This window comes from Crocuta crocuta, unplaced genomic scaffold, assembly GCF_008692635.1.
Source record: "Crocuta crocuta isolate KB4526 unplaced genomic scaffold, BGI_CrCroc_1.0 scaffold228, whole genome shotgun sequence".
NCBI classification, from domain to species: Eukaryota; Metazoa; Chordata; class Mammalia; order Carnivora; family Hyaenidae; genus Crocuta; species Crocuta crocuta.
The window spans coordinates 273,821-299,850 of record NW_027532820.1 but is presented as its reverse complement, the minus strand read 5'-3'; the positions used below and the strand labels follow the sequence as shown (position 1 = coordinate 299,850).

Sequence of the window (26,030 nt, the reverse complement as noted above, 5' to 3'; positions counted from 1 at the left end):
AAAGAAGTATATCCCAAGAACCATTAAATTTGCAGCTTCTCAAGTGGTGCTACTGGTTGTGTTGGTAGTGGCAGTGGTGGCGGCGGTGGTGGTGACAGTGATGGCGGCGGTGGTGGTGGTAATGGTCTGTTAATGGTGATATGTTAGAGGTGGTGGTGGTAGTGATGGAGGTGACGAGGTGGTGGAGACATGGTAATGGTGATGGTGTGGTGCTGGTATTGCAGGTGTTGGTGATGGTGATAGGGGTGGTGTTGGTAGTAATGGCGTTCGTAGTGGCCATGACAGCAAAGCAGTAGCCACAAACATGTATATAACTTACTGTGTGTCACAGCTCATTTTACATATATTATTAACTCATTCAGTCCTCACAAGAACTCCATGAAGCAAATACTAGTGTTAGCCCCAATTTACAAGTGCAGGAACTGATGAATAAGAGGTTTTCACCTTCTGCATAGGGCCGCCTAGCCAGCAGGGATTGGAGCCTGGATGGTAAGTTAGGCATTTCACCTCTAGATTCAGAATTCTTAACCAGTAAGCTAGACTGCCTCTAGGAATCAGAGTAAAATCAGATTTTCCAAACTTCTTAGGGAAGGAGGTAAGATCCAGCAGAAAGCTTTCTCCAAGGCATCCTTGTGGCTTTACATCCTCTCAGTTTCTCTCCATATTTGAATTTGTTGATTATTTAGCTTGGGACACTGGAAAGATGTTCTTATTAACTTGTTGACAATTTCAATCCAGATTCTCCTTTTGAAGGACTAAATTTTCTGTCGATTTTCTAGTTGATCGGTCGGCCGGTGATGGTTCCTTACTGGGCCTTGGGGTTTCAGCTGTGTCGCTACGGATACCAGAACGACTCTGAGATTTCCAGCTTGTATGATGAGATGGTGGCTGCCCAGATTCCTTACGTAAGTTCTCCGTATATGGTGCATTGGCTCTAGAACCTCATGGCCAACACTAGCTGTCTCTGTATCTCGATTGGCTTGACTTGGGGGGGCGGAGGTTTTAGAACTAGACAATTTTAAAACATTTAGTCAAAAACATCGTTGGTATAGTAAAATGAAATGACTGTTGCTCAAACAGTCATTTTGCTTAATTAAAAATAAAATGACCCAAGTTCAGTCAGACCACTGTATGTGTAGATATAACCTCAGTTCCAACACCCTGCTGGTACAGCATGGTCTTCCTCGGCTTTGTGCTGAGGTTGTAGATAGAGCTCCAGTTTCCGGATGAAATACATATGGAAACAAATTCTGTCTTTCACTTGAGGGCAAGAGGGCTCCAATAATCAGAGAAATTGATCCCATGAACTTCTTACCTTTTTAATTTTCTTCTGCTTATTTTCTTGTTGTTTATAATTGTTGCTATTAATGATAAGCATAGCATGCAATAATCTATTTTTAATAAGACAGCCATGTCTGAGAGCCCCCAGGATTGGATATTCCAAAGCAATTACAGGGGATTTTTTTTTCAAAAGGTAGATTTGCCATCCATCCAGTTGTATTAGTACTGGGTAGTTTACATATATTATGTTCTCTGACAGTGAACCACTGATTGCTGGGCCCGCCATTTGGGGCAGGTCACCCCAATCATTCATACCAGCCGTTCACAAGGCACTTTCTCATCTGCTCTTTTCATTTATCCTCACAGCAGCCTTGTCAGATGGGCATTATCATCTTTTTTTTTTTTTTTGCTAATTTGGGTTGGGTTTTTTTTTTTCTATTTTACAACTGAAAATTTGAAAATTTCCCAGAACGTGATACCTGATACCTGGGATCAGAAAAAGTCAAAAGGAAGTCAGCTGAAATCCACCATTAGTTAGTGGAGCGTGTTCTCACCGGGCACCTGGCCTTGTGTAACGGGGAGCCTCTCCTTTTCCTTGTGTGCTCCCGCAGGACGTTCAGTACTCAGACATCGACTACATGGAGCGACAGCTGGACTTCACCCTCAGCCCCAAGTTTGCGGGATTTCCAGCTCTGATTACTCGCATGAAGGCCGCAGGGATGCGGGTCATCCTTATTCTGGTTAGTCCCCCTATGAGCGGTTGGAGCTTGTTGGGGAGAGTGCATGGGCTTTGGTGGAGAAAGCTTCATATGCGCTTGCTTCCATGTTACGAGCAGAGCAGAGAAGTTGAGGTTCAATGAGAAGGTGTATTTCCCAGGATGCACAGAAGCCCACAGTTCAGGTGGAAGTGTGTGCCCTCCTGTTTGAAGACTTCTCCTTTCTTCTGTCCTGAGATGTTCTCTGGCTTTGCTCTTCTCACCTTCTTTGCTTCAATTTCAGGACCCTGCCATTTCCGGGAATGAGACACAGCCCTACCCTGCGTTCACTCGGGGTGTGGAGGATGATGTCTTCATCAAAGCTCCAAATGGTGGCGGCATTGTCTGGGGGAAGGTATGACGGGAGCGGTGATCCAATAATCCCCAGCCTGGGGGTGGCTAACTGTTGGTGTGGTTGTGCATGTTGTTTTCGGGCCTTTTCCATTTGGGCTCTGAGATCAGAAGGTCTCGTTTTCTCAATCAGTATTTGTGCACCTAGTTGACGTGTTTAGAGAATGTAAGTGTGTATGTGCATTACGGGATCCACTTTTCTCTATATCAAAATCAAAGTATTACCACCATAGGACCCACAGTTTATAGTTTCTCAGGAAATACTATGTAAGATAAATTATCTGGTGCATTGCTTTTGAACAGTTTTCTCTCCACAGGTGTGGCCTGACTTCCCTAATGTCGTTATAAACGGGTCTCTAGACTGGGAGAGTCAAGTAGAGGTAAAGGGCCCCTTGTGGATGTGGGTGAAGTCTTGGCTGCCAGGAGGGTGCAGCTGACCCGGGAGAGCAGACATCCCTATGCCAGGGGTGGGGGCGTGGCGAGCAGTATACCCAGGGGTTTTGTCCCATGTGCTCATCTGTGTGCCAGTCACTTTACATGTAATATTTTACCCCCAGCCCGGATGTAGGTATTCTCCTCCTCAACATAACTAGGATTCAGAGACCTTAAATTATTGATCCATGGTTTTAGGTGACCGAGTGATGATTTCAAAGCCAAGGCTGTCAGATTCCAAAGGCCCATGAAACTTCCACCTCCAAGAGATACTGTTTGCCCAGAAATAGTGTGTTTGTTGTTGTTCTTGTTTCTGACTCTCTGTGTTAAACATGGTCTCCAAACCTTGTCTTTAGCAATGGGATCTTTTTCTCTGTAAATCTGTTTTCCACGGACAGCCTTCTCATCTCCACTCTTACAGATCCCTTATCCTTCCTTGGGTTTCTCAATTTTGCTCTTACCTTCAGTTTCCAGCCTAATGTTAAAACTTGCTCTCTCTGGGGAACAAGTGCTCACTTGTCATGGCTCTTGGATAGGGATTTGAGGAGATGGATCTTGCTTCCTCTTTTCTCTGTTGCTTCTCAGAGGAAACCACTTGAAGTCTCCTGGTCCAGACCAGATGGACACAGGAATCTGTCAGGCCAGAGAAGGTCAGTGTCTCCTTGACAGACACATTCATTCATTTGTTTGTTTATTCATTCATTCATTCATCCATTCATTTATTCATTTTCTTTTTTTAGTATTTTTCCCCCTAGCACAACTGAAGTATAACTGACAAATAAAATTATGTATTTATTTAAAGTGTACAGTGTGGTGATTTGATACATATATATCATGAAATGATGATCACAATCTGGTTAATTAACACATCCATCACCTCACATATTTATCATTTATCTGTGTGGGGTGAGAACACTTAAGATCTACAGTCACAGCAAACTTTAAGTATATAAAACAGTTTTTTTTTAACTATAGTCACCAGGCTGTACATTAGATTCCCAGAACTTAGCATCTTAAAAATGAAAGTTTATACCCTTTGACCAGTATCTGCTCACTTCCTCCACCCCATGCCCCCTGGTAACCACCGTGCTGCTATCTGTTTCTATGAATTCAGCTTTTTTTTTTTTTTAATATTCCACATGTAAGTGAGATCATATAGTATTTGCTTTTCTCTGTATAACTTTTTCATTTAGCATAATATCCTCTAAGTTCATGTATGTTGTAAATGGCAGGATTTCCTCATTTCTCATGACTGAATACCATTTCATCACACACACACACACACCCCCCACATCTTTATCCATTTATCAACTGACGGATGCTTAGGTTATTTCCACATCTTGGCAATTGTGAATAATGCTGCAATGAACCTGAGAGTACATATATCTCTAAGATACTGATTTCATTCTATTCAGGATAGATATCCAGGAGTGAGATTGCTAGATCACATGGTAATTCTATTTTTAACTTTTTGAGGAACTTCCATATTATTTTCCATAATAGCGATACAAATTTACATTCCCACCAACAGTGTGCAGGGCTCCCTTTTTCCATGTCCTTGCCAACAGTTGTTATCTCTTATCTTTTTGGTAAGAGCTATACTAACAGGTATAAGATGATATCTCATTGTAGTTTTGATTTGCATTTTCCTGGTGATTACTGATGTTGTGTACCTTTCCATGTACCTGTTGGCCATTTATGTGATTTCTGTAGAAATATACCTATTCAGATCTTTTGTCTGCTTTTCAGTCTGTTTATTTGGTATTTTTAAAATATTAATATTTTATTTATTTTGAGAGAGAGAGACAGAGAGACAGAGAGCAGGGGAGGGGCAGAGAGAGAGGGAGATACAGAATCTGAAGCAGGCTCCAGGCTCTGTGCTGTCAGAACAGAACTCAACATGGGGCTCGAACTCGTGGGCCATGAGATCATGACCTGAGCCAAAGTCGGACACTCAACCGACTGAGCCACCCAGGTGCCCCATAATCTGTTTATTTGTTTTGCTTTATTTTTTGCTATTGAATTGTATAAATTGTATAAAAAATTGTACATTTTGGAAGTCAATTTCTTATCAGATATATATGGTTTGTAAATATTTTCTCCTATTCCCTAAGTTGCCTTTTCATTTTGTTGACTGTTTCCTCTGCTGTGCATGTGTTTTCAGTTGTATATCATCCCACTTGTTTTTTATTTTTGCTTTTGTTGCTTATGTGTATAGTGTCAGACTCCAACACTGCTTTCCTCCACCACTGCCTAGACCAATATCAAGGAGCTTTCCCCCTGTTTTCTTCTAGAAGTCTTATGATTTCAGGTCTTATATTTAAGTCTTGAAAAAATTCTTAAATGTTTTATTTATTTTTGAGAGAGAGACAGAGACAGAGTGCAAGCAGGGGAGGGTCAGAGAGAGAGGGAGACACAGAATCTGATGTGGGCTCCACGCTCTAAGCTGTCAGCACAGAGCCCCACACAGGGCTCAAGCACACAAACTGCGAGATCATGACCTAAGCTAAAGGTGGACACTTAGCAGCCTGAACCACCCAGGTGCCCCTATGAAAGTCTTTAAAACAGGTTGAAGATTTTTTTGTGAGTGGTGTAAGATAATGGTTTTATTTCATTCATTTGCATGTGGACATCCAATTTTCTTAACACTATTGATTGAAGAGACTGTTTTTTCCCTATTGTGTGTTCTTAGCCTACTTGTCAAAAATTAATTGATAGTATATGTATAGATTTCCTTCTGGGCTTTCTATTCTGTGTCATTGGTCTATGGATCTGTTTTTATACCAGTACCATGACATTTAAATCTTTATACTAGTAAAGGGCCCACTTCAGCAGTGAAGAGTTTGGCTCTTACCATATGAGCCCCACATTTCATCAGCCATTGAGAGCATTTGGAAATGTGTGGGACAGTTTAGATTACTTCAAGGGGAGCACCAAATTTCATTTATTTAGTGGGATGTGACTAGGGATACTCATAGTTTTGATAGCAGGGGGATGTTCCACCAAGAATTCTCCTGCCCCAAATACCAGCTGTGTCTCTAGTAAGAAGCACTCCATTAGGGAGCCATGATACGGATTTGATAGCACATGAAAGATTCTCAGTAGATAGAATAATTATGACTGTTTATATTAATGAAACCCATTTCATGAGGCCAGTGGAGACCAGAGCTCTTGATATCCAGGTCTGGTCCTGCTGAGGGTAGTATAAAACAAACAAACAAGCAAACAGCAGGAAGCCTGTGGAAAGCAGATTTCTGAGGCTGAAGCTTCGATTTACTTCAGTAAGTCTAGGACTGGGCCTTAGAATTGCATTTTGGTAGCATGCACACAGTGAGCTGTGATAAGCGATCCTATGACTGACTGTACGTGCAGATGGGGTGCATCATGAGCTGAGACCAATGAAGATGAGGGCAGAAGTAATAAGGCAAGGGCTGAATATAGGAGGGAGGCAGAGCCACAACTCTGGAGAATGGCAAAACATTTATTTCATGGGTAAAAGTCATCAGAGCACCTTATAGTGAGGTTAATGAATTGGCGTTGGTCAAATTTTTCACTTGGATCCCATAAGGGATTCAGTTCTGACTCTGGCATGATGGATATTGACTCTGTTTACCCTAGTCTTCCTTCCCCCTCCCCTATACCATGTTTCTAACTCTGCCTGAGCTGGAGCTCTGTTTCTAGTGGAAGGTTCTCTTGTTCTGGTTCCAAGTTTCTACCTCTATTTTCTTTTCTTTTTCTCTCTCTCTTTTTTTTTATTGTTTATTTATTTTCGAGAGAGAGGGAGACAGAATGCAAGTGGGGGAGGGGAAGAGAGAGAGGGAGACAGAATCTGAAGCAGATTCCAGGCTCTGAGCTGGCAGCACAGAGCCTGATGCAGGGCTCGAACTCAGGAACCATGAGATCATGACCTGAGCTGAAGTCGAACTCTTAACCCACTGAGTCACCCAGGCGCCCCTCTTCCTCTATTTTCTAACAAGAAGGCATTTCTGGGATGCCTCCTTTTCAAAACATTCTCAGTGATGTGGTTCCCTACCTCTCACTACTTTGTGAGCTGGACGCCTCCCTGCATTCTGTTCCGTTTCTGTTATCTGCTTTGTGTTCCTATTTTGCCTTTTATCTAGAGGTATGGACTCCTACTTGCCTTTTGTCTATTGTAAGAACTGGAGGGTTCCCAAACCAAGTCCTCTTTCTGTGGTCCGCCCTCATGACTGCCCACCTCTGCCACCAGCATTACTTAGCTCTTTAACTCTTAAAATGCTCTGAGGAGCACAGAGGAAACTATTTACTGAGACACACAAAAGACCATGAGCTTCGATCACAAGCAACATGAGCTGTATAGAAATTTATGGATATTTGCTGCTGCTCAGTGATGAGTATTCACAATTATGCACCAAACATTTATTTTATGTCAGGTTCTAAGCTAAGCACCGTGGAGGGTACAAAGCCCAGGCAGATTAGTATAAAACAAAGTCCTTGCTCTCAGAAACCTTACAATATAGTTAAGCTTTGGATCCATTCTCCAGGTTAAAATAAAGACACAGCTATTAGAGGCACCTGGGTGGCTCAGTTGATTAAGCATCTGACTTTGGCTCAGGTCATGATCTCATGGTTTGTGGGTTGAGCCCTACATTGGGCTCTGTGCTGACAACTCAGAGCCTGGAGCTTGATTCAGATTCTGTTGTTCCCTCTCTCTCTGTTCCTCCCCTGCTCTCTCTCTATCTCTCTCTCTCTCTCTCTCAAGTAAATTTAAAAAACATTAAAATATTTTTTTAAAAGACACAGCTTTTATTATTTGAGAAAGACAGAGAGAAGGGGGGCAGAGTTAAACCTTCCCATTCACCTCCTCCTGTTATTTGACATTGCGATTTTCAAGTGATTCTGTAGCCGTAGAAAACATTTGCCCACTAGCTAGAGATCTTTTCCCTCATCACCTTTCCCCAGTGGGAATGAGACAGGAGAAGATCACCTGTATGTTTCTTTCCAGCCTGTTGACTGTTTCAAGCTGCAGTTTCTTCCTGGATCCTGTTTTGTCTATTTATTTGTTTGTTTGTTTAAATTCAAGTGAGTTAACATGTATGTAGTATTGGTTTCAGGAGTAGAATTTAGTGACTCATCACTTACATATAATATCCAGTGCTCATCCCAACAGGTGCCCTCCTTAATGCCCGTCACCCATTTCATCCATCTCTGGCCACCTCCCCTCCAACAACCCTCAGCTTACTCCCTGTATTTCCTGTTTTTTTGTTGTTGTTGTTGTTGTTTTTGTTTTTTTACAAATAGTTTATTGTCAGGTTGGTTTCCATATAACACCCAGTGCTCATCCCCACAAGTACCCCTCTCCGTGCCCATCCCCCTCTTCCCCCCACATCCATCAGTCCTCAGTTTTTGTCAGCATTCAAGAATCTCTCATGGTTTGCCTCTCCCCCTTTCCCCCACTATTTCCCCCCTTCTTCTCCCCCATGGTCCTCCGTTAAGTTCCTCCTAATCCTCCTATACGTGCAAACATATGATATTTGTCCTTCTCTGCCTGACTTATTTCACTCAGCATAACACCCTCAAGGTCCATCCATGTTGCTACACATGGTCAGATTTCATTCTTTCTCATTGTCATGTAGTATTCCATTGTATAGATAAACCACATCTTCTTGATCCATTCGTCTGTTGATGGACACTTAGGCTCTTTCCATGTTTTGGCTATTGTTGAGAGTGCTGCTATGAACATTGGGGTACATGTGCCCCTATGCATCAGCACTCCTGTATCCCTTGGGTAAATTCCTAGCAGTGCTATTGCTGGGTCATAGGGGAGTTCTATTGTTAATTTTTTGAGGAACCTCCACACTGTTTTCCAGAGGGGCTGTACCGGTTTACATTCCCACCAACAGTGTAGGAGGGTGCCCGTTTCTCCACATCCTCGCCAGCATCTAGAGTTCTCTGATTTGCTCATTTTAGCCACTCTGACTGGCGTGAGGTGGTATCTCAGTGTGGTTTTGATTTGTATTTCCCTGATGAGGAGGGATGCTGAGCATCGTTTCATGTGTCTGTTGGCCATCTGGATGTCCTCTTTGGAGAAGTGTCTGTTCATATCTTCTGCCCATTTCTTTACTGGGTTGTTTGTTTTTCGGGTGTGGAGTTTGGTGAGTTCCTTATAGATTCTCCTGTATTTCCTGTTTTGTCCTTGAGGTGTGGTTAGGAAACTGCAGGACAGAAGTTGAAAGTTAACCATCTGGTATCTGTCCTTCTCTGCCTGACTTATTTTGCTTAATGGAGGACCATGGGGGAGAAGAAGGGGAAAAATAGTTGGGGAGAGGGGAAGGGGGGAGATGGGCATGGAGGAGAGCACTTGTTGGGATGAGCACTGGGTGTTATATGGAAATCAACTTGACAATAAACTATTTAAGAAAAAAAGCCACAAAAAACAGAAAGTTAACCATTAGACATTAGTTAACTTATTAGACAGTGAGTTTAGGGTGTTAATTGCTACCATTCATGTTGATACAAAGAGGAAGACAGTCCACGAATGCTCCAAATGCTAAGAAGATGTCTAACTTATGGTATTGTCTCTTCTGTGCACTTATTATATTTCAAATAAGCCAAGAAGGTTATTTAGGCTCTGTTTGGATTATCTATCACTATGTAGTGCAGGGATGTGTATGAGTTATGCTCTCAGGAAGTGCCCTTTGGCTGTCTAATATCATTTTGGAGAACAAACACATTATGTTTAATTTTTACAGCAATACCGAGCTTATGTGGCCTTCCCAGACTTTTTCCGTAATTCAACTGCCATGTGGTGGAAGAGGGAGATGCGAGAACTGTACACCAATCCCCGGGATCCAGAGAAGAGCTTGAAGTTTGATGGCATGTGGATTGTAAGTGTCTGGGTTTATGTCTGTGCCCTTGTGGACAGGTGAGTTTCTGTCTTTGTGTGTCTAAGCTTATGTGATCATGATCTTTAATTAAGAGGGATAATAATCATCCAGGAAAGACTTTGGACATATCTGATTGCAGCTCCTCCAGTAAAACACAAAGGTGATTGCTAGGAATTTCTTGGAATTGAGCCCCGCCTCATACCTTGAGGGAGATTTTTTTTTTTTTAATCTTCTAGCCAGTCATTCTAGAGGGCTTAATTGATCGTTCTAGTCAGTTCTCAGCTGGATTTGATGATTCTCCCTGGGCTGGCATGTACAAGATTTTTGGAAGGTTAATAATTTATTCACTGCTTCCTTGTCTCTAAGTTGACAGGAGGTGATGGTTTTAAAAAGTAAGATATATCTGTGTTTGACATTTCTAGGATATGAATGAGCCGGCAAGTTTTGTGAATGGAGCAGTGCCCCCAGGCTGCAGGGACGCCACTCTGAACCATCCCCCCTATATGCCACGTAAGAGCCCTCCACCTCCCCTGTTGGCATGGCCTTGGCTACAGGCAGTGACCTGCACAAGGCCTGGCAGCCAGGGTTTATCCTGACTATACTGAGCACACCTTAGCTGTGTTGTGTTGTGTTTTATTTTTTAAATGTTTATTTATTTTTGAGAGAGAGAGAGTGTGTGAGCAGGGGAGGGGCAGATTGAGAGAAAGGCAGAATCCTAAGCAAGCTCCAGGCTCTGAGCTGTCAGTACAGAGCCCGACATGGGGCTTGAACTCATGGACTACAAGATCATGACTGAGCTGAAGTTGGACTGAGCCACTCACCCAAGTGCCCTACTGGTGCTGTGGTTTTTAGGGGCCCAAGACGAGCACACATCAAGCACTTTACCCAGTTGAGTGTGTACAAGTTATTGGCCCTATTGGGTGAATTTCTCAAATTTGTTAACATTAACAGTGGTAATGTCCACAAAGGATTCTAGAAGAGAGTTTCTTAATTCTTCAGGCTCATGTGAATTCTCCCACAGGAGTGTGTTGTGCTAACAGTGTGGGGAAAGTAGCAGCTTCCCCTTATCATGGAGTTGATGGACTTTGGCACTAACACTTGTATTCATATCTTGGCCCCAGAAATTAGACTCACTATGAATCGTACGACCTTCAACAGATGACTTGATGTTTCCAAGTCTCAGTTTTTTTGAATTGTAAAGGGAGATAGTGATATCGTTTTTATAGAGTTATAAGAATTATATGAAATGATTTACAAGAAAAAGCTTAGGCTGCCTCCTGTCATGTGGTTAGGTAGGTGTTTGACAACTGTGTGTTCTCCCCCTTGCCCCTGCTTTCTTCTGGAGAACTCTGCAGGAGACTTGATGTTCAAAACACCTGTGGGTCCCATTGCAGCTCAGAACTGAGCACATTCCCCTGCCCCTGGGGAAGAAGGAGGACAGGGACCCACATAGGGGCAGATTCGTCTTGAGACCCAGTGCCCAATCCCTTAAAGGGAGGTCAGGGATAAACAGGACTGGGCATGACATTTTCATCACTAGATCTTTCTCCTCAGATTTGGAGTCCAGGGACAGGGGCCTGAGCAGTAAGACCCTGTGCATGGAGAGTCAGCAAATCCTGCCAGATGGCTCGCCAGTGCGGCACTATGATGTGCACAGCCTGTACGGATGGGCCCAGACCAGACCCACCTACGAGTGAGTGGCCCGCTCCCTTCTCTGGTCCACATGACCTGCAGATGCGGCCAGTGACTGGTGAAGTTACTCTGCTTTTTCTTTCATGCACCCTCTCAAGGGTTAAGAAGATTTTAATTATGACTATGTCACAGTTCTTATTAAGAAAACATGAGCATGGAGCCAGGCTCTGCGATCATAGTTAGGACAGATTTAAGTAAGACCTAGTTCTGCCAGTGAGAGACCTGACAGTCCTCGTGGAGAAGGCACATGTTCACACAGTGCAGCTGATGCTATGATTAATTACGAGAGGTGAAGGGAACGCAGAGGACTGGCTATCTCTTTCCTTAATTTCAAAAGTCACTCATCTCTGTTGGGCTTGTTTGTTTGTTTGTTTATAATTCTTGTTGGAGAGCTAACTAATGGACTACTGAACTAACACTATCCCATTTTGTGAGCTCAGTGAATGAATAAGAATGAATAAGAAGAATTATTCTAAAGAACCCTTATAAAGGAATTCACCTTCTTCCTCCCCAAATATCAAATCTTAGTACTTAGTAAATATGGAGTAAGATTTAGTCATTCCTCATTATTTTTAGGTGAGCTGCTAAGCTTAGTATAAAGTTCTTTGTAAAACACGCTGTAAAGGCAGAGCTGTTATTATTACCTCTATCCTCTAGAGTGAGTCAGTGGGGATGCCATTATGGCTCAGATTTCCGTATTTCCTCCAGTAATGGTTTTGTCACCACTCCTCAGAAACTCCGGGAGGAGAAGCTCTGTGGCCTTTCCTCCCCTCTTCTGCCCCAAATCACTTCCTTGTTCCCCTCCATCCAGAGCTGTGCAGGAGGTGACGGGACAGCGAGGGATTGTCATCACCCGCTCCACATTCCCCTCTTCTGGCCACTGGGGAGGTCACTGGCTGGGAGACAACACAGCTGCCTGGGACCAGCTGAAGAAGTCTATCATTGGTGCGTGGGCTTTTCCCGAGGGGCCTCTGCCAGTGGGAAGGGGGTTAGGAGACTTAATAAAAGACTCTTGAGTGGGGAGAAAAAGGCAGATGATGAGTACTGCCTCTGACACAGCTGTGGTCTCATTGCAGGCATGATGGAGTTCAGCCTCTTTGGCATATCTTATGTAAGTGTCTTTGGGGTCACTTCTAATCCCCAACCAGGTTGTAACATCTTTCAGAAATCAGCAACGTGCTTGTTTCATTCTACTTCATTTCAGACAGGAGCAGATATTTGTGGGTTCTTTCAAGATGCCCAATATGAGATGTGCGCTCGCTGGATGCAGCTGGGGGCCTTTTACCCCTTCTCGAGGAACCACAACACCATTGGGACCAGGGTAGGATGTTTGCTCATAGCTCAAAGGTTTTGTATCACTAGGGATACAGCCTCCAAATCTGAGCTACAATTAATGCATTCCGTATCCTCAGTGACATTTTCAACACCATTAAACCCTCATGTTTCTTGTTTGTTTTATTTGATACACTTATGTACTGTGAAATGATTACCACAGAAGGATTAGTTAACACCTCTCTCACCTCACAGAATTACCATTTCTTTCTTGTGGTGAGAACATTTAGTATTTACTTTATTAGCAATTTTCAAGTATATGATATAGTATTGTTAACTATAGTCACCATGCTGTGCATTAGATTACCAGAATATACACATCTTTTTTTTAATGTTTTATTTATTTTTGAGAGAGAGATAGAGACAGCATGAGCAGGGGAGGGTCAGAGAGAGAGGGAGACATAGAATCTGAAGACAGGCTCCAGGCTCTGAGCTAGCTGTCAGCACAGAGCCCGACACGGGGCTTGAACCCACGAACCGTGAGATCATGACCTGAGCTAAAGTCGGACGCTTAACCGACTGAGCCACCCAGGCACCCCCAGAATATATACATCTTGTATCTGGAAGTTTGTACCCTTTGACTGACACTTCTCCATTTCTCCCACCCTCCAGCCCCTGATAACCACCGTTCTGCTCTCTAATAGATTTGAGGTGATATTTCATTGTGATTTTGATGTGCATTTCCCTGATGATACATGATGTTGAACATCTTCTCTTGTACCTGTTGGCCATCTGTATGCCTTCTTTGGAAACTGGAAACCAATAAGAGGAGGAAAACTGGAAAACCCACAAATATGTGGAAATCAAACAACCAGTGGGTCAAAGATAAAATCGAAATAAAAATTTTAAAATATCTTGAAACAGATGCAAATGGAAACACAACATATCAAAACCTGCAGGAGGCAGTAAATGCATTTCTAAGAGGGAAAGTTTGTAATGATAAGCTCCTACACTAAAAAAGAAGAAAGGTTTCATATAAAAAAAAAAACCTGACTTTATACTTCAAGGAACTAGCAGAAGAACTAAGTCCATAGTTACCAAAAGACCAGAAGAGAAATAAGTGAAGCAGAGAAAAGAAAAACAATAGAAAAGATCAACCAAAGAGCTGGTTCTTTGATTAGATAAACAAAATGAACAAGCCTTTAGTTAGACTTGCTAAGGAAAAAAGACAGAAGGCTCAAATAAATAAAATTATAAATGAAAAAGGAGACATTGGGACCGATACCACAGAAGCGCAAAGGGTCACAGGAGACTACAATTATAAACCAACACATTGGACAACCTGGAAGAAATGAATAAGTTCCTATGAACATATGGCTTACTAAGACTGAATCATTAAGAAATAGAAAAGCTGAATAGATAAATAATGAATAAGGAGATTGAATTAGTAATCAAAAACCACCCCCCACCCCAGGAAAGCTCATATGTTTTCCCTGGTGAATTATATTGAAAATTTAAAGAAGAATCAATACCAAGACTTCGTCATCACTTCCAAAACATTGAAGAGAAGGAAGCACTCCCAAGCTCATTTTACAAGATCAGTGTTTCACTGACACAAAGGCCAGGTAAGGACCCTACAAGAAAACTATAGGACAATCTCCTTCATGAATATACATCCAAAAATTTGCAACAAAATATTAGCACACTGAATCCAACACACTGAAAGAATCAAACACCACGATCAAGTGAGTTTTAACCATGGGATGTGAAGACAATTCAACAAACACAAGCAAATAAATTTGATACATCACATTAATAGAATGGAAGATAAAATTCATATGATCATCTTAATATAGGCAGAAAAAAATTTGGCAAAATATAACCTCCTTCTATGATGAAAGCTGTCAACACATTGGGTATAGAAGAAATGTACCGCATCATTATAAAGGCCATATATGACAAGATACACCTGACATCATGCTTAAAGTTGGAAGCTTGAAAGCTTTTTCTCTAAGATCAGGAATAAGACAAGTGTGCCCACTCTCACTACTGGAAATCCTAGTTAGAGCAGTCAGGCAGGAAAAAGAAATGCAAAGTATTTAAATCAGAAAGGAAGTAAAATCGTCTCTGTTTACAGTTCATATGATTTTATATATAGAAAATCCAAAAGATACCATTAAAAAACTAGAATGAATCAATTAATTCAGTAAAGTTGTAGAATACAAAATCAACATACAGAAATCAGTTGTGTTTCTATACATGAACATCAAATATCTGAAAAAGAAGTAAAGCAATCCCTTTCATAGTAGCATCAAAACTCAATACAATTCTTAGGAATAAATTTAACCAAGGAACTGGAAGATATAAACATTGAAAACTCTAAGAAATTCGTGAAAGGAATTGAAGAATACACAAACACACAAAAGTAAAGATAGTCCATGTTCAGGGACTAGAATTAGCATTATCACAATGTCCATACTACCCAAAATGACTTATGATTCAATGCAATCACTGTCAAAATTCCAATAGCATTTTTCACAGAAATACAAAAAAAAAAAAATCCTAAAATTCATATGGAACTACAAATGACTCCAAATAGCTAAAGCAATCCTGAGAATGAAGAACAAAGCTGAAGGCATCATGCTTCCTGGTTTCAAACTATATCACAAAGCTACAGTAATCAAACAGTATGCTATTAGCATAAAAATAGATGAATGAAATAGAATCAGAACTACAGAAATAAACCTTTGCACTTACTATGGTTTGAAAAGGGAGCCAAGAATACTCAGCGGAGAAAAGACAGTCTCTTTAATAAATGCTGCTGGAAAAACTAGATAATCACATTCAAAAGAATGAAACTGGGCTCCTATCTTATACCCTTCCCCAAAATTAACTCAAAATGTATTAGTAATTTAAATATATGACCTGAAATAGTAAAACTCCTAGAAGAAAACATAGGGAAAAAGCTACTTGACATTGTTCTTGGCAATGATTTCTTTGGACATGACATTAGAAGCACAGACAACAACAATAAAAATAAGTAAGTAGGATTATATCAAACTCAAAGCTTCTGCCTAGCAAAAGAAACAAAAAAATGAAAAGGCAGCCTACGCAATGGGAGAAAATATTTGTTGTTTTTTAATTTTTAAAAAATGTTCTATTTTTGAGAGAGAGAGAGTGAGAGGGCAAGGGGAAGAGAGAGAGGGAGACACAGAATCTGAAGCAGGCTCCAGACTCTGAGCTGTCAGCACAGAGCCTGATGCGGGGCTTAAACCCATGAACCACAAGGTCATGGCCTGAGCCAAAGTCAGACACTTAACTGACTGAGCCACCCAGGCACCCAAATATTTGTAAACCATCTATCTGAAAAGGAGTTAGTGTCCAAAATATATAAGACACTCATTCAAATCAATAGCAAAAAGCCACAAACAATCTGATTTAAAAATGGGTAAAGGACCCACATAGACATTTTTCCAAGAAGACATACAAATGGCTAACAGGTACATGGAAAGATAGTCATGTCTAGTGAACCAGATTCCTCAATGTTGTTTACATTATTTTGTTTGTTTAGGCTGTGTTGTGCCAAATATATCCCAAAAAGAATGTCTTATGGAGAAATTTCATCAGTCATCTTGGGAAAACTTCAGTGACTTCTTTCAGTATATTAAGAATATTTTAGTCTCAAAAAAAAAGTCTAAAAGAGGTATTCTCAGTCTCATCTATAATCAATTTTGGTTTAGCTACATATGATCTTCATTCGTAATAAGCGTTCAGTGACTTCTTTAGATTCCCCAGGTCCCCTTAGTGAGCTCTAAACATTCTTCTTTCCTCCTATAGAGGCAGGACCCTGTGTCCTGGAATGCAACCTTTGAGAATATCTCCAGAAGCGTCCTGCAGACCAGATACACCCTGTTGCCGTATCTCTACACCCTGATGCACATGGCCCACACGGAGGGCAGCACTGTCGTCCGGCCTCTTCTCCATGAGTGAGTGTCAAGCTGGGCTCCCAATGACTAAGGAATAATATCATTCTATGTGGTGGCTCTTGAAGAAAAAAGTTCCTCCAAATTAAGTTAAAGACACAATTGCGCTTTGCCATAAGCTTTCTGGGCACAAACCATACATAATAATTCCTTTTAGCACAGTGTCCGTCATGCACTAGGTCCTTGATGAAAGACTACTGAATGAGAAAAAATAAAAAAACAACTCAAAGGGATCCAATATAGCACAGAATAATTTCTTTCTACATTGGGCATATGAAGAGCTACCTTTCTTTTATAGCCACTCAGGTCCCAAAACAAGGCCACATGTGAGGGATGAAGATGTGAGGGCTGAAGGCCATTCATGCATTTCAAACGTGCCATGGTTAATAAACATAGAGGAATTGATAGGTGAGAACATGTCTAAGTCCATCCATTTCTGGGGTTCGAAGACCATGATAGACAGAAAGTAAGTATACAGCTGGTTGAGGGAGACATAGGGAAAGGGGGAAGGAAGATGAAGAAGGCAGCTGGATTTCTGACTTGGGTCTGAACTTGAAGAGTTTCTTCAGGGTCTTGGCCTGAGGCCCTGTCTGGGTCCTGATTGTGGTACCTTGGTTTCTCTTTCCAGGTTTGTGTCAGACCGGGTGACCTGGGATGTGGACAGTCAATTTCTGCTGGGCCCAGCCTTCCTGGTCAGCCCTGTCCTGGAGGCTGTGAGTATGGAGGCTCTGATATTACAGCTGTCAGGCCCTGTGACGAGAGTGACAAGAGGCCTGGTCTGCTGGGGCTCCTGAGATGTGGTCTCTTATTCCATTAAAACACATTTTTCAGGATCGTTTGTACCATGTGCGGCATAATCGCGTTGCCAGCTAGCCCTTCCCTTCCTTCTGTAAGACATCCAGGAAGCAAAAGCCCTGTCTTCACTTTTTCTATTGATGTATAGACTTCTGATGAAAATACCAGCCAACTGCATTCTCCCCAAAACTTACTGCACTAATCATAATCCCTGAAGTACTAGGACCATAAAATCTACAAAAATTTTTTCTGCCCAAGACCCAAACTCAGTTTTTTCTCTTTGTATAGAATATGGGGTGACTATAAGTAAATGATTTTTCCCCAAAGTCCTGATGTCCAAGGGCTTTATGGAAACTGCCAGTTTGGGGTAGGCAAATCTCCCATTTGGGGAGAAGAGAGGGAAGAAAGGCTTCCTCAACACTGCTGGCCTCTAAAGAGATGAACATGTAGGTCCAAGGTCACCGCTATTGTTTTGATCCTTTTACTGTACAAATTGGTTACCTTGCCCAAGCCTTGTTTGTGTTTAATTTTAGAATGCCAGAAATGTCACCGCATATTTCCCTAGAGCCCGCTGGTATGACTACTACACGGTAAGTTTTTCCAATGATTCATACAACTTGGGAAAAATGGTAGTGTGCACAGGCTTTAGCATCTGACAGCCCACTGGCCGAGTTTCTGGTGCTATAACTCATTTGATGTATGATCTTAGACAAGCCACTTTTAACCTTGTAGCCTCAATGTTTTTCACCTCCAAGTAGTATAAGAGCACTCTCCTCACAGAATTGTTATAAAATAACTTATTTTGTGAGTGTTCTTTATGTGTGAGTTTTTCTCTATACCACCTCCATTCACAATGGGTGTAATGGTAACACTAGAAGACACTTGAACTTGTTCTGTAAACCGTAGATTTTGTTCATATCGTCCCTTACGAGACTGCAGGTTCATATGTATAGGGGCCTTTCCTCTCTGTCTTTTTATTAAATGTCTCCTTCTGTAGCATAGATGCTCAAGGAGTTGTTAAATGTAATCTCCTGAAATAAGCATAGTTGTAGGCAGTGTGTAAAATGCACGCGGAGGTACCGGACCCAACCCTTGTGTGCAGAAGCAATGCACGTGCATTCGGAAACACAAGATGAACACATCATTCTCTGTCCTAGAACATTTGTAAGCTAGTCTGAGCCCAGAGACTCAGCTGGGAAAACAGGGCCTTTCAAAGGAGCCATAGGGCTGTCTACTCCCCTAGGGTCACAAGTCAGGCTTTGATTCTTGAGGAAAATCAAAGGAGGCATTTCCCCTCCTTGTAACTGGGCCTACCCTCCTGACTTTTCTGCAGAGAGCAAAGCAGAGGCCTGGAAATACAGCAAAAGGGGACCAGCAGAAAGGCAAGAGGCTGAGAATACTCTAGTTTCTTCAGTCAGTGGCTTTGCAGTGGGATTCGGGATTAGATGAAAACTATACGAGGACGATGAAAGTCTTCCTCCTCTGTTTCATGGAGCCCTGAGTCCTTCCCTGACACTCAGCCCACCACACACACTTTTTTTTTTTTTCTGGGCTGGATCTGCCCTCTGGATGGTCCTACATGAACCCAATCTGGGCTTTCTAGGAGGGAGCAGCCAACTAGTTTTAAGTGACCCCGCCTCTGTCCTGAATTTGCATGTTGACTGCCCCAGTCACTAACAGTCCATGATCCTGAGTACAGTGAGGATCCCTGGTGCAGCAAGTGAGGTGCCTGGGCATGAAGTTTAAAAAGGGACCCCTTCTTAAGGCTGAGCCCGCATTTGCATGACCCTGAGAGTTAGCACTGCCTTAAACTGTGCACCCTAGGCACCTGGCTTATTTCACTCTAGTCCCAGCCTGGCCCAGGTGCGAGCCACCTTACTGAGCTCCAGGTATGGGAATACTGGGACAGTTTCCCCACAGAGTTCGCCATCTAACCTGGAGCTGATATTTGCATGTCTTTAATACTAGTGCTTATGTACATAATCATAGGTACTATATGAAAGAAAGTGATGTGTGAGAGCTAACAAAGGACAGTGTCCTGGAATGGCAGATTTTATACATGGCTTTTAAATAAAAGAGCTTTGGTTGAGGAAAGAAAGGGGAAAAATCACTTAGGAAGCCACAGATTGATGGAGTTAGACATTTAGAAAAAAAATTAGGTTTTGATGTAAAATTCAAATAAGATCCCACGGTTGGGATTAATGGAGAAGTGTATTCTTAGTTAATCTCCACACATTTTGGTAACTGGTTTTGTATGAGAGCAGAGATTGGCCAACTAGAAGCCACAGCCAAATCAGATTCATACCTGTTTTTATAAATAAAGTTTTATTAGAACATAGTCATGAACATTTGTTTGCTTATTATCCACAATAACTGTGCTCACAATACAACAGCAGAATCCAGTGGTTTCACCTGAGACCATCTGGCCTGCAAAGCCTAAAATACTTACTACCTGGTCCTTGATAGACAAAGTTTGCTGATTCCAGGTCTAGAGGATATACATACACTATGAGACTCAGTCCACCATCTGATCATGTGAAAAGGAACAAGTTACTTACTCAGTGTAAGGAGCACTGTGGAATGTTAAAACATGGCATCTGAATTTAGAAGAAGAGATGCAGATGTACTAGTCAAAGGATGAAAGACCCCCGGGGGAATATAAGATTGGAAAGGTACCTTGAAAGACATATAGGGAGCCACAAATACACTAGGAAAGTGGAAACACCTCCACTGGTAAAAAGCCAAACATTAGAGAAGGGCAAGCATTGGAAAATGGAAAGAGAAATTCAGCATTTTCCCTCTTTCCCAAGCCTTGGCCCCCCTTCTAAAGCTAACCCCCATTAACAGTCTGTTGTATATCTTTGCTGATAAAAATATGTAGATAGATTAGCATATGTGTATTCTTTTTTTATTTACACAAGTAGTGTCTTACTATACATGCTGTTAGGCTTCTTGATTAGTTCACTGAATAATAGTTCTTGAAGATCTTTGTATATCAGAGGGCTTGGAACTTGAACTCTTTTTGAACTTGAAGCTCTTCTCCCCTCCTTTTTTTAAAGCAACTTGATTATATTCCACTGTATGGAATCTTTTAGCAAACCCCTTGTGTTCTTGCTTTCTTCTTCTAAGTAATGGTACAAGGCTTCAGGAAACACCATTGTATCTGTATCTCTGTCTAAGTTGTCAGTAAGATTTCTGGGATTTAAAATTAGACAGATATTGGCAGATTGCTTTCCAGAAAGGTTTTGCCCAGTCCTACTGACAGTTTACTGAAGCGCCAAGTAAAAATACTTAATATTTTAAAAGATGAAGAAGAAAGATGTTTTTACAGATGTTAGCAAAAACATGGGAGAGCCTTGCACTTGACAATAAGAATGGAGACTCAAGGTGCCTGGGTGGCACAGCTGGTTAAGCGTTGGACTCTTGATTTCAGCTCAGGGCATGATCTCACAGTTAGTGAATTCGAGCCCCCACATTGTGCCCTGTGCTGATGGTGTGGAGCCTGCTTAGGATTCTGTCTCTCCTTCTCTCTGCCCCTCCCCTCCTTGTGTTCTCTCTCTCTCTCTCTCTCAAAATAAATAAATAAACTTAAAAAAGAAAAAAAAGAATAGAGACTCAGGTCCCCTGCTTGGAGATGATTCANTGTTAGCAAAAACATGGGAGAGCCTTGCACTTGACAATAAGAATGGAGACTCAAGGTGCCTGGGTGGCACAGCTGGTTAAGCGTTGGACTCTTGATTTCAGCTCAGGGCATGATCTCACAGTTAGTGAATTCGAGCCCCCACATTGTGCCCTGTGCTGATGGTGTGGAGCCTGCTTAGGATTCTGTCTCTCCTTCTCTCTGCCCCTCCCCTCCTTGTGTTCTCTCTCTCTCTCTCTCTCAAAATAAATAAATAAACTTAAAAAAGAAAAAATAGAGACTCAGGTCCCCTGCTTGGAGATGATTCAAGCACATCCTATTTCTGAACTAGGCTTCTTTGTTGTCATACAGGTTACTGTATGCTTAAATGAGACAGGAGTTTGTGTGTAATTCATACAATTCCTGTTTCTGGAGTTAGCCTACGTCTCCATCTCTTTCATTCAACAGAACATTAAGTTAGCCTCAATTTCTGTCTTGTCTAAACAAGGCTTCCATCTTATCTACGCTGGCATGTGCTCCGCCCCCACCCATCACCCAGTAGTTACCTGAATTTCCAGACAGAGAAGAGGCTTAAAACAAGAATCCTCAAAGTAAATTGGCAACATTTCAGAAACAATTTACATTCCTATTAGCACTTCATGAGAGTGTTCATGTCCCTAAATCTTTGTCAGGTTTGACTCAGGCATTTAGTTGTTTTAATCTTTATATTCATCTTTGTATCACTCTTAAAAGCGATGTGGTTCCTAACACTCCTCACTGATTTGATTTGTGATTATCCTGGACAGGCCATTTATATTTCTGGTACCACACTATTCTTTTACTGGTTTCTTATTAATATATTTAAACTATTCATACTGATTTGAAAAGATATTTAGATATTTAGGTTGATAACATTTTGCCATATTCACTGGAAATGTTTTTCTACTTTGTCATTTGTTTTTTAATTGTTTCTAATTTTAGATAGAAATTTTAACTTTTATATAGTCAAATTAATGTTTTAAGTCACCGGAATGCATTTTATCAATAGTTAAAGGTCAGGGTATAAATTTTCCCTTCCAAATTGTCAAATTTACTAATACTTTTGCTTTGCTAAACTTACGTTATCATATACTGCTTTTTTTTTTACACATCTCTATGTATGTGTAAAATATGTATCCTCTTTAATGCTAATGAGATTATATACAGGACATAATGAACACATGATTTGCGTTTACACATTACATTTTTAGAGCTTATCTAAGATTTCCCTTTTCTATTTTTGATATGTTCATTTATGAATTGTTTATTCTGTCAGTACTGAACATTTTTTTAAAAATTTTAATGTTTTTTATTTATTTCTGAGAGAGAGACAGCGTGAACAGGGGTGGGTCAGAGAGAGGGAGACACAGAATCTGAATCTGGCTCCAGACTCTGAGGTGGCTGTCAGCACAGAGCCCGATGCAGGGCTCGAACCCACGAACCGTGAGATCATGACCTGAACTGAAGTCGGATGCTCAACTGACTGAGCCACCCAGGCGTCCCTTTCAGAAATGTTCTTGATTGCTATTTTTGTATATTTTCCCAGATGACACTAAAACAATTTTATCAATCCAGAAAAGAGAAACAAACTTGCACTACATGATATGACATATATCATACATATCATTATATATATATTATACAGTATATTAATATCTTATATATAGAAAGAAATGAAAATGTTATAGATTTATTCCTAGAGTGTATTGTCACCAAAAAAAAAACATGTCTAAGAAGTTTTCATAGCATTACTTGTAAACTAGCAAAAAACTGGAAATAAACCAAATGATTAATAGTAAAGTAGATAAACAGATTATATTCTATTTTTAAAAGTAATACAATAGGTCAGTGTAAGTAATGATCTATTGCTACGCAAGTAAAAATGATGAATATCACAACATAAGATTGAGCACTAATAGCCAGATACAGGAAAGTTAAAGCATGTATGAAATAGAAGTTCAAAAACAGGCAAAAGTGACAGAAATCAGAGTAGTAGCTGCCTTTGATGTGGTGATTATGAGAAGAAATGGGAGAGCCTCCGGAGTGCTGGTGATACTCACTTCCTGGTCTAGTTGGTGGCTTAATGGGTATATTCACCAGTAAAATTGTACTGAGCTGTATACTTATGTTATTTCAAAGCTTACTGAGAAAATTTACATCCTCAGAGAGCTAAGAAGATGTACTGAAAACAAGAAAGCATGCTATAAGAAAAGGCATACTCACAAAACCTTGGAAATTAAAGGCATGATACAGAAATTTAAATTTTTGTTTAAAAACAAATTATAATAGCACCTATGCAGAAAATAGGACAAAAAAGCAAAGAGAAGGAAAGCAGGAGAGAAAAAATAAGGAAGTCCCATTTAGCTTTAGAACTACCAGTTTTTGCATGAATTTTTTGCTCTGTCTGATGGAACTTGGGAATAAGCAAATGTCTTGAGTGAAGGATAGATGGAGAATGTAAGACTCCTGAGGTGCCTGGGGAGCTCAGTAGATTAAGCATCTGACTTCGGCTCAGGTCATGATCTCACAGGTTATGATCTCATGGTTTGTGAATTGGAGCCCCACATCAGGCTCTCTGATGTCGGCACAAAGCCCATTTCAGATCCTCTGTCTCCCTCTCTCTGTGTTCCTGCCCCCCCCCAAAATAAACATTTTTTTAAAATGTGAGACTCCATTTTGGTGGGTGCTTCTCATTTGTCCAGGAAGATGAGTCTTATCATAGCTGCCTTAGTAGCTACGAATTCCCATCCCTGGACTGTCCCGTCTATGTTGATCTAAGTAGCAGATGCAACGGGCACCCTTACTGCTTGGCCCTTAGGCCTGACTTGTTTTGTGAAGTGGCAGGTGCCTTGAGGCAGGAAAGGCTGAGGTGCTTCACAGGTGGGGTCTGCTTCAGTAAGGCTAGGCCTTCATCTGCACTGATTCTTAGGTTCTCCAAATAAGCTACAAAACCCAGCACTTTACATCTCCTTCTCGAGTTCTTTGCCAGCCTCAGGCATGCCTATGTGATTGAGCATGCCGTGACGTCTCCTCTACCCATCCCCCCTCCTTTCCGTCATATTGGACACTGTAGTTTGTAGACTTTATTCGGGAGAGGGGAGGCATGGGACTATTCTGCCTTGTCTTCTTGGTTACCCGGTTACCTATTTTCATGAAGCTTAAGAGCAGGCAATGTGTATGAATTAAAGGTTTTATCTACTTGTGGCCATTTTCTTTGTTTTCGGTGTAGAACATATGTTGCATTTTTAAAGCAGTGCTTCTCCAGCATAATCGAGGACTACGCAGTTGATGTAGATTCCCCTGTGCAAAGGCATTTGGGCTGTCTATTTCTTAATAATGCTGCTTTAAAATTGTACCTTACAGTCATTATCTTAATGGACATTTAAGCAGGATTTCCTTAGACTAGCCTGGTCACAAGCCATTTGCAGGAAAGTAGACAAACTTATGACACATTAGGTATTAGAAATGTAATCACGAGATTAAAATCACATCATATTTACATAATGTGTGGTAGAATGGAAATACCGTGGAGAGAAATAAAGAATTTGGTAGGGAGATAACTTTCACAGTTTTACATATGTTGAGTTTCACTTGATGGCAGGATAATCAATGGGGGCGTTTCATCTCCCAGGGGACATTTGGCAATGCCTGGAGACCTTGAGGTTGTCACATGTGGTGGTGGCGGCATGGGGCATCTAGTGGGATAGTCACAGGTAAGCATCTGAAAAGCTAGGACAGCCCCCACAACAAAGAACCACCTGGCCCCAAGTGTCCACAGTGCTGGAGCTGGGAAGCCCTGCCCGAGGTTGAAGAAATGTAGAAGGCCGGTGTCTTAGAAACCAAGCCTGGCTCAGAATAAGAGAGCCTTGCCACACAGGAGGCGAGATAAAGACCTTAAACATAAAGGAAGTTGTAATGAGTTAAAGATGAGGATTTGTAAAGCGAGTCAGCTCCTTTCAATCCTATCTGTCAAGTGGGAGTCAGGTGTTGGTTGAGTTGGTGGGAGGGGGCGGTGGAGGCCGTGAAGGGAGATGGAGCGGGACAAAGTGAAAGAAGACGTCTAGAAATGCCATTGCAAGGCGTGTACGAGGAGCCAACCAGAAGTAAGTAGCAGGATTGCTCAGCCTCCCCTAGCAGAACCAGGATGTGGGATGACGGTAGGCGCAGACCCACACTACCATCTCATGTCCTAAGTGGAGTAGAAACCCCAGAGGACATGGGGTCCTCCTGCGGTGTTGTAGCAGCCGTGCGAGCGTCCACACAGCAGCCGCGTGAATGTCGAGAAGTGTAATAACAGCTGCGTGCTGCAGGGTCACGGACAGGCATCAAGTTCAGGAAAGTGGACAAGGCATCTGGTATATGCTTGTCCAGTGAGATCTGTTCACTCCCTCACCCTGTCTTACCTTCTTCTGTCCCTCAGGGTGTGGACATTAAAGCAAGGGGAGAATGGAAATCCTTGCCGGCCCCTCTTGACCACATTAATCTACATGTCCGTGGAGGCTCCATCCTGCCCTGGCAAGAGCCTGCGCAGAACACGCACTTAAGGTGAATGACTCAACAAGATTTCTCCTTTACCACCGGTTTCCAGTTAGCTCAGATCCCAGTGGAGCCTGGCAATTTGTAAGCAGCGCCCTCAGGCCCAAAAGGAATTTTACTACTACAGACTGTTTTTGCTTGTTTGTTTGCTGTTGAGTTTTAACCTTTTTCAGCATCTGAGCTCTTTAGCAATTGTTGACAATTTAAGTGGGTGAGATGATAGGTCTAATTTTTCACACTTGAAATGGAAATCAAACACGGACTAACCTGATTCATGCTAGTTTTAGAAGACTTTCTGCATCTTAATGGACTCTGCTAAGAAAACTGTGGCTGGAAGATTGCATAAGCCACATCACATCTGATGCTTGAGGCATCATATATAGGATTTTTAAATTCTAGGCCTAAGTCT

General features: G+C 41.6%; 1 protein-coding gene across 3 annotated transcripts in view; it reads left to right on the top strand.

The window, feature by feature from the left end:
* MGAM (maltase-glucoamylase) overlaps positions 1–26,030 on the top strand; it is a 107,639-nt gene that overhangs the window by 75,256 nt on the left and 6,353 nt on the right. For all 3 annotated transcript variants that reach the window (XM_077781089.1, XM_077781092.1, XM_077781093.1), the window contains exons 31-44: positions 780–905; positions 1,893–2,021; positions 2,281–2,391; positions 2,705–2,767; positions 9,551–9,685; positions 10,108–10,195; positions 11,240–11,378; positions 12,189–12,322; positions 12,454–12,488; positions 12,582–12,698; positions 16,487–16,635; positions 17,261–17,345; positions 17,961–18,017; positions 25,506–25,630. In XM_077781089.1, the coding sequence (XP_077637215.1) occupies positions 780–905; positions 1,893–2,021; positions 2,281–2,391; positions 2,705–2,767; positions 9,551–9,685; positions 10,108–10,195; positions 11,240–11,378; positions 12,189–12,322; positions 12,454–12,488; positions 12,582–12,698; positions 16,487–16,635; positions 17,261–17,345; positions 17,961–18,017; positions 25,506–25,630 (1,493 nt within the window). The remainder of the gene's footprint in view (positions 1–779; positions 906–1,892; positions 2,022–2,280; positions 2,392–2,704; positions 2,768–9,550; positions 9,686–10,107; positions 10,196–11,239; positions 11,379–12,188; positions 12,323–12,453; positions 12,489–12,581; positions 12,699–16,486; positions 16,636–17,260; positions 17,346–17,960; positions 18,018–25,505; positions 25,631–26,030) is intronic.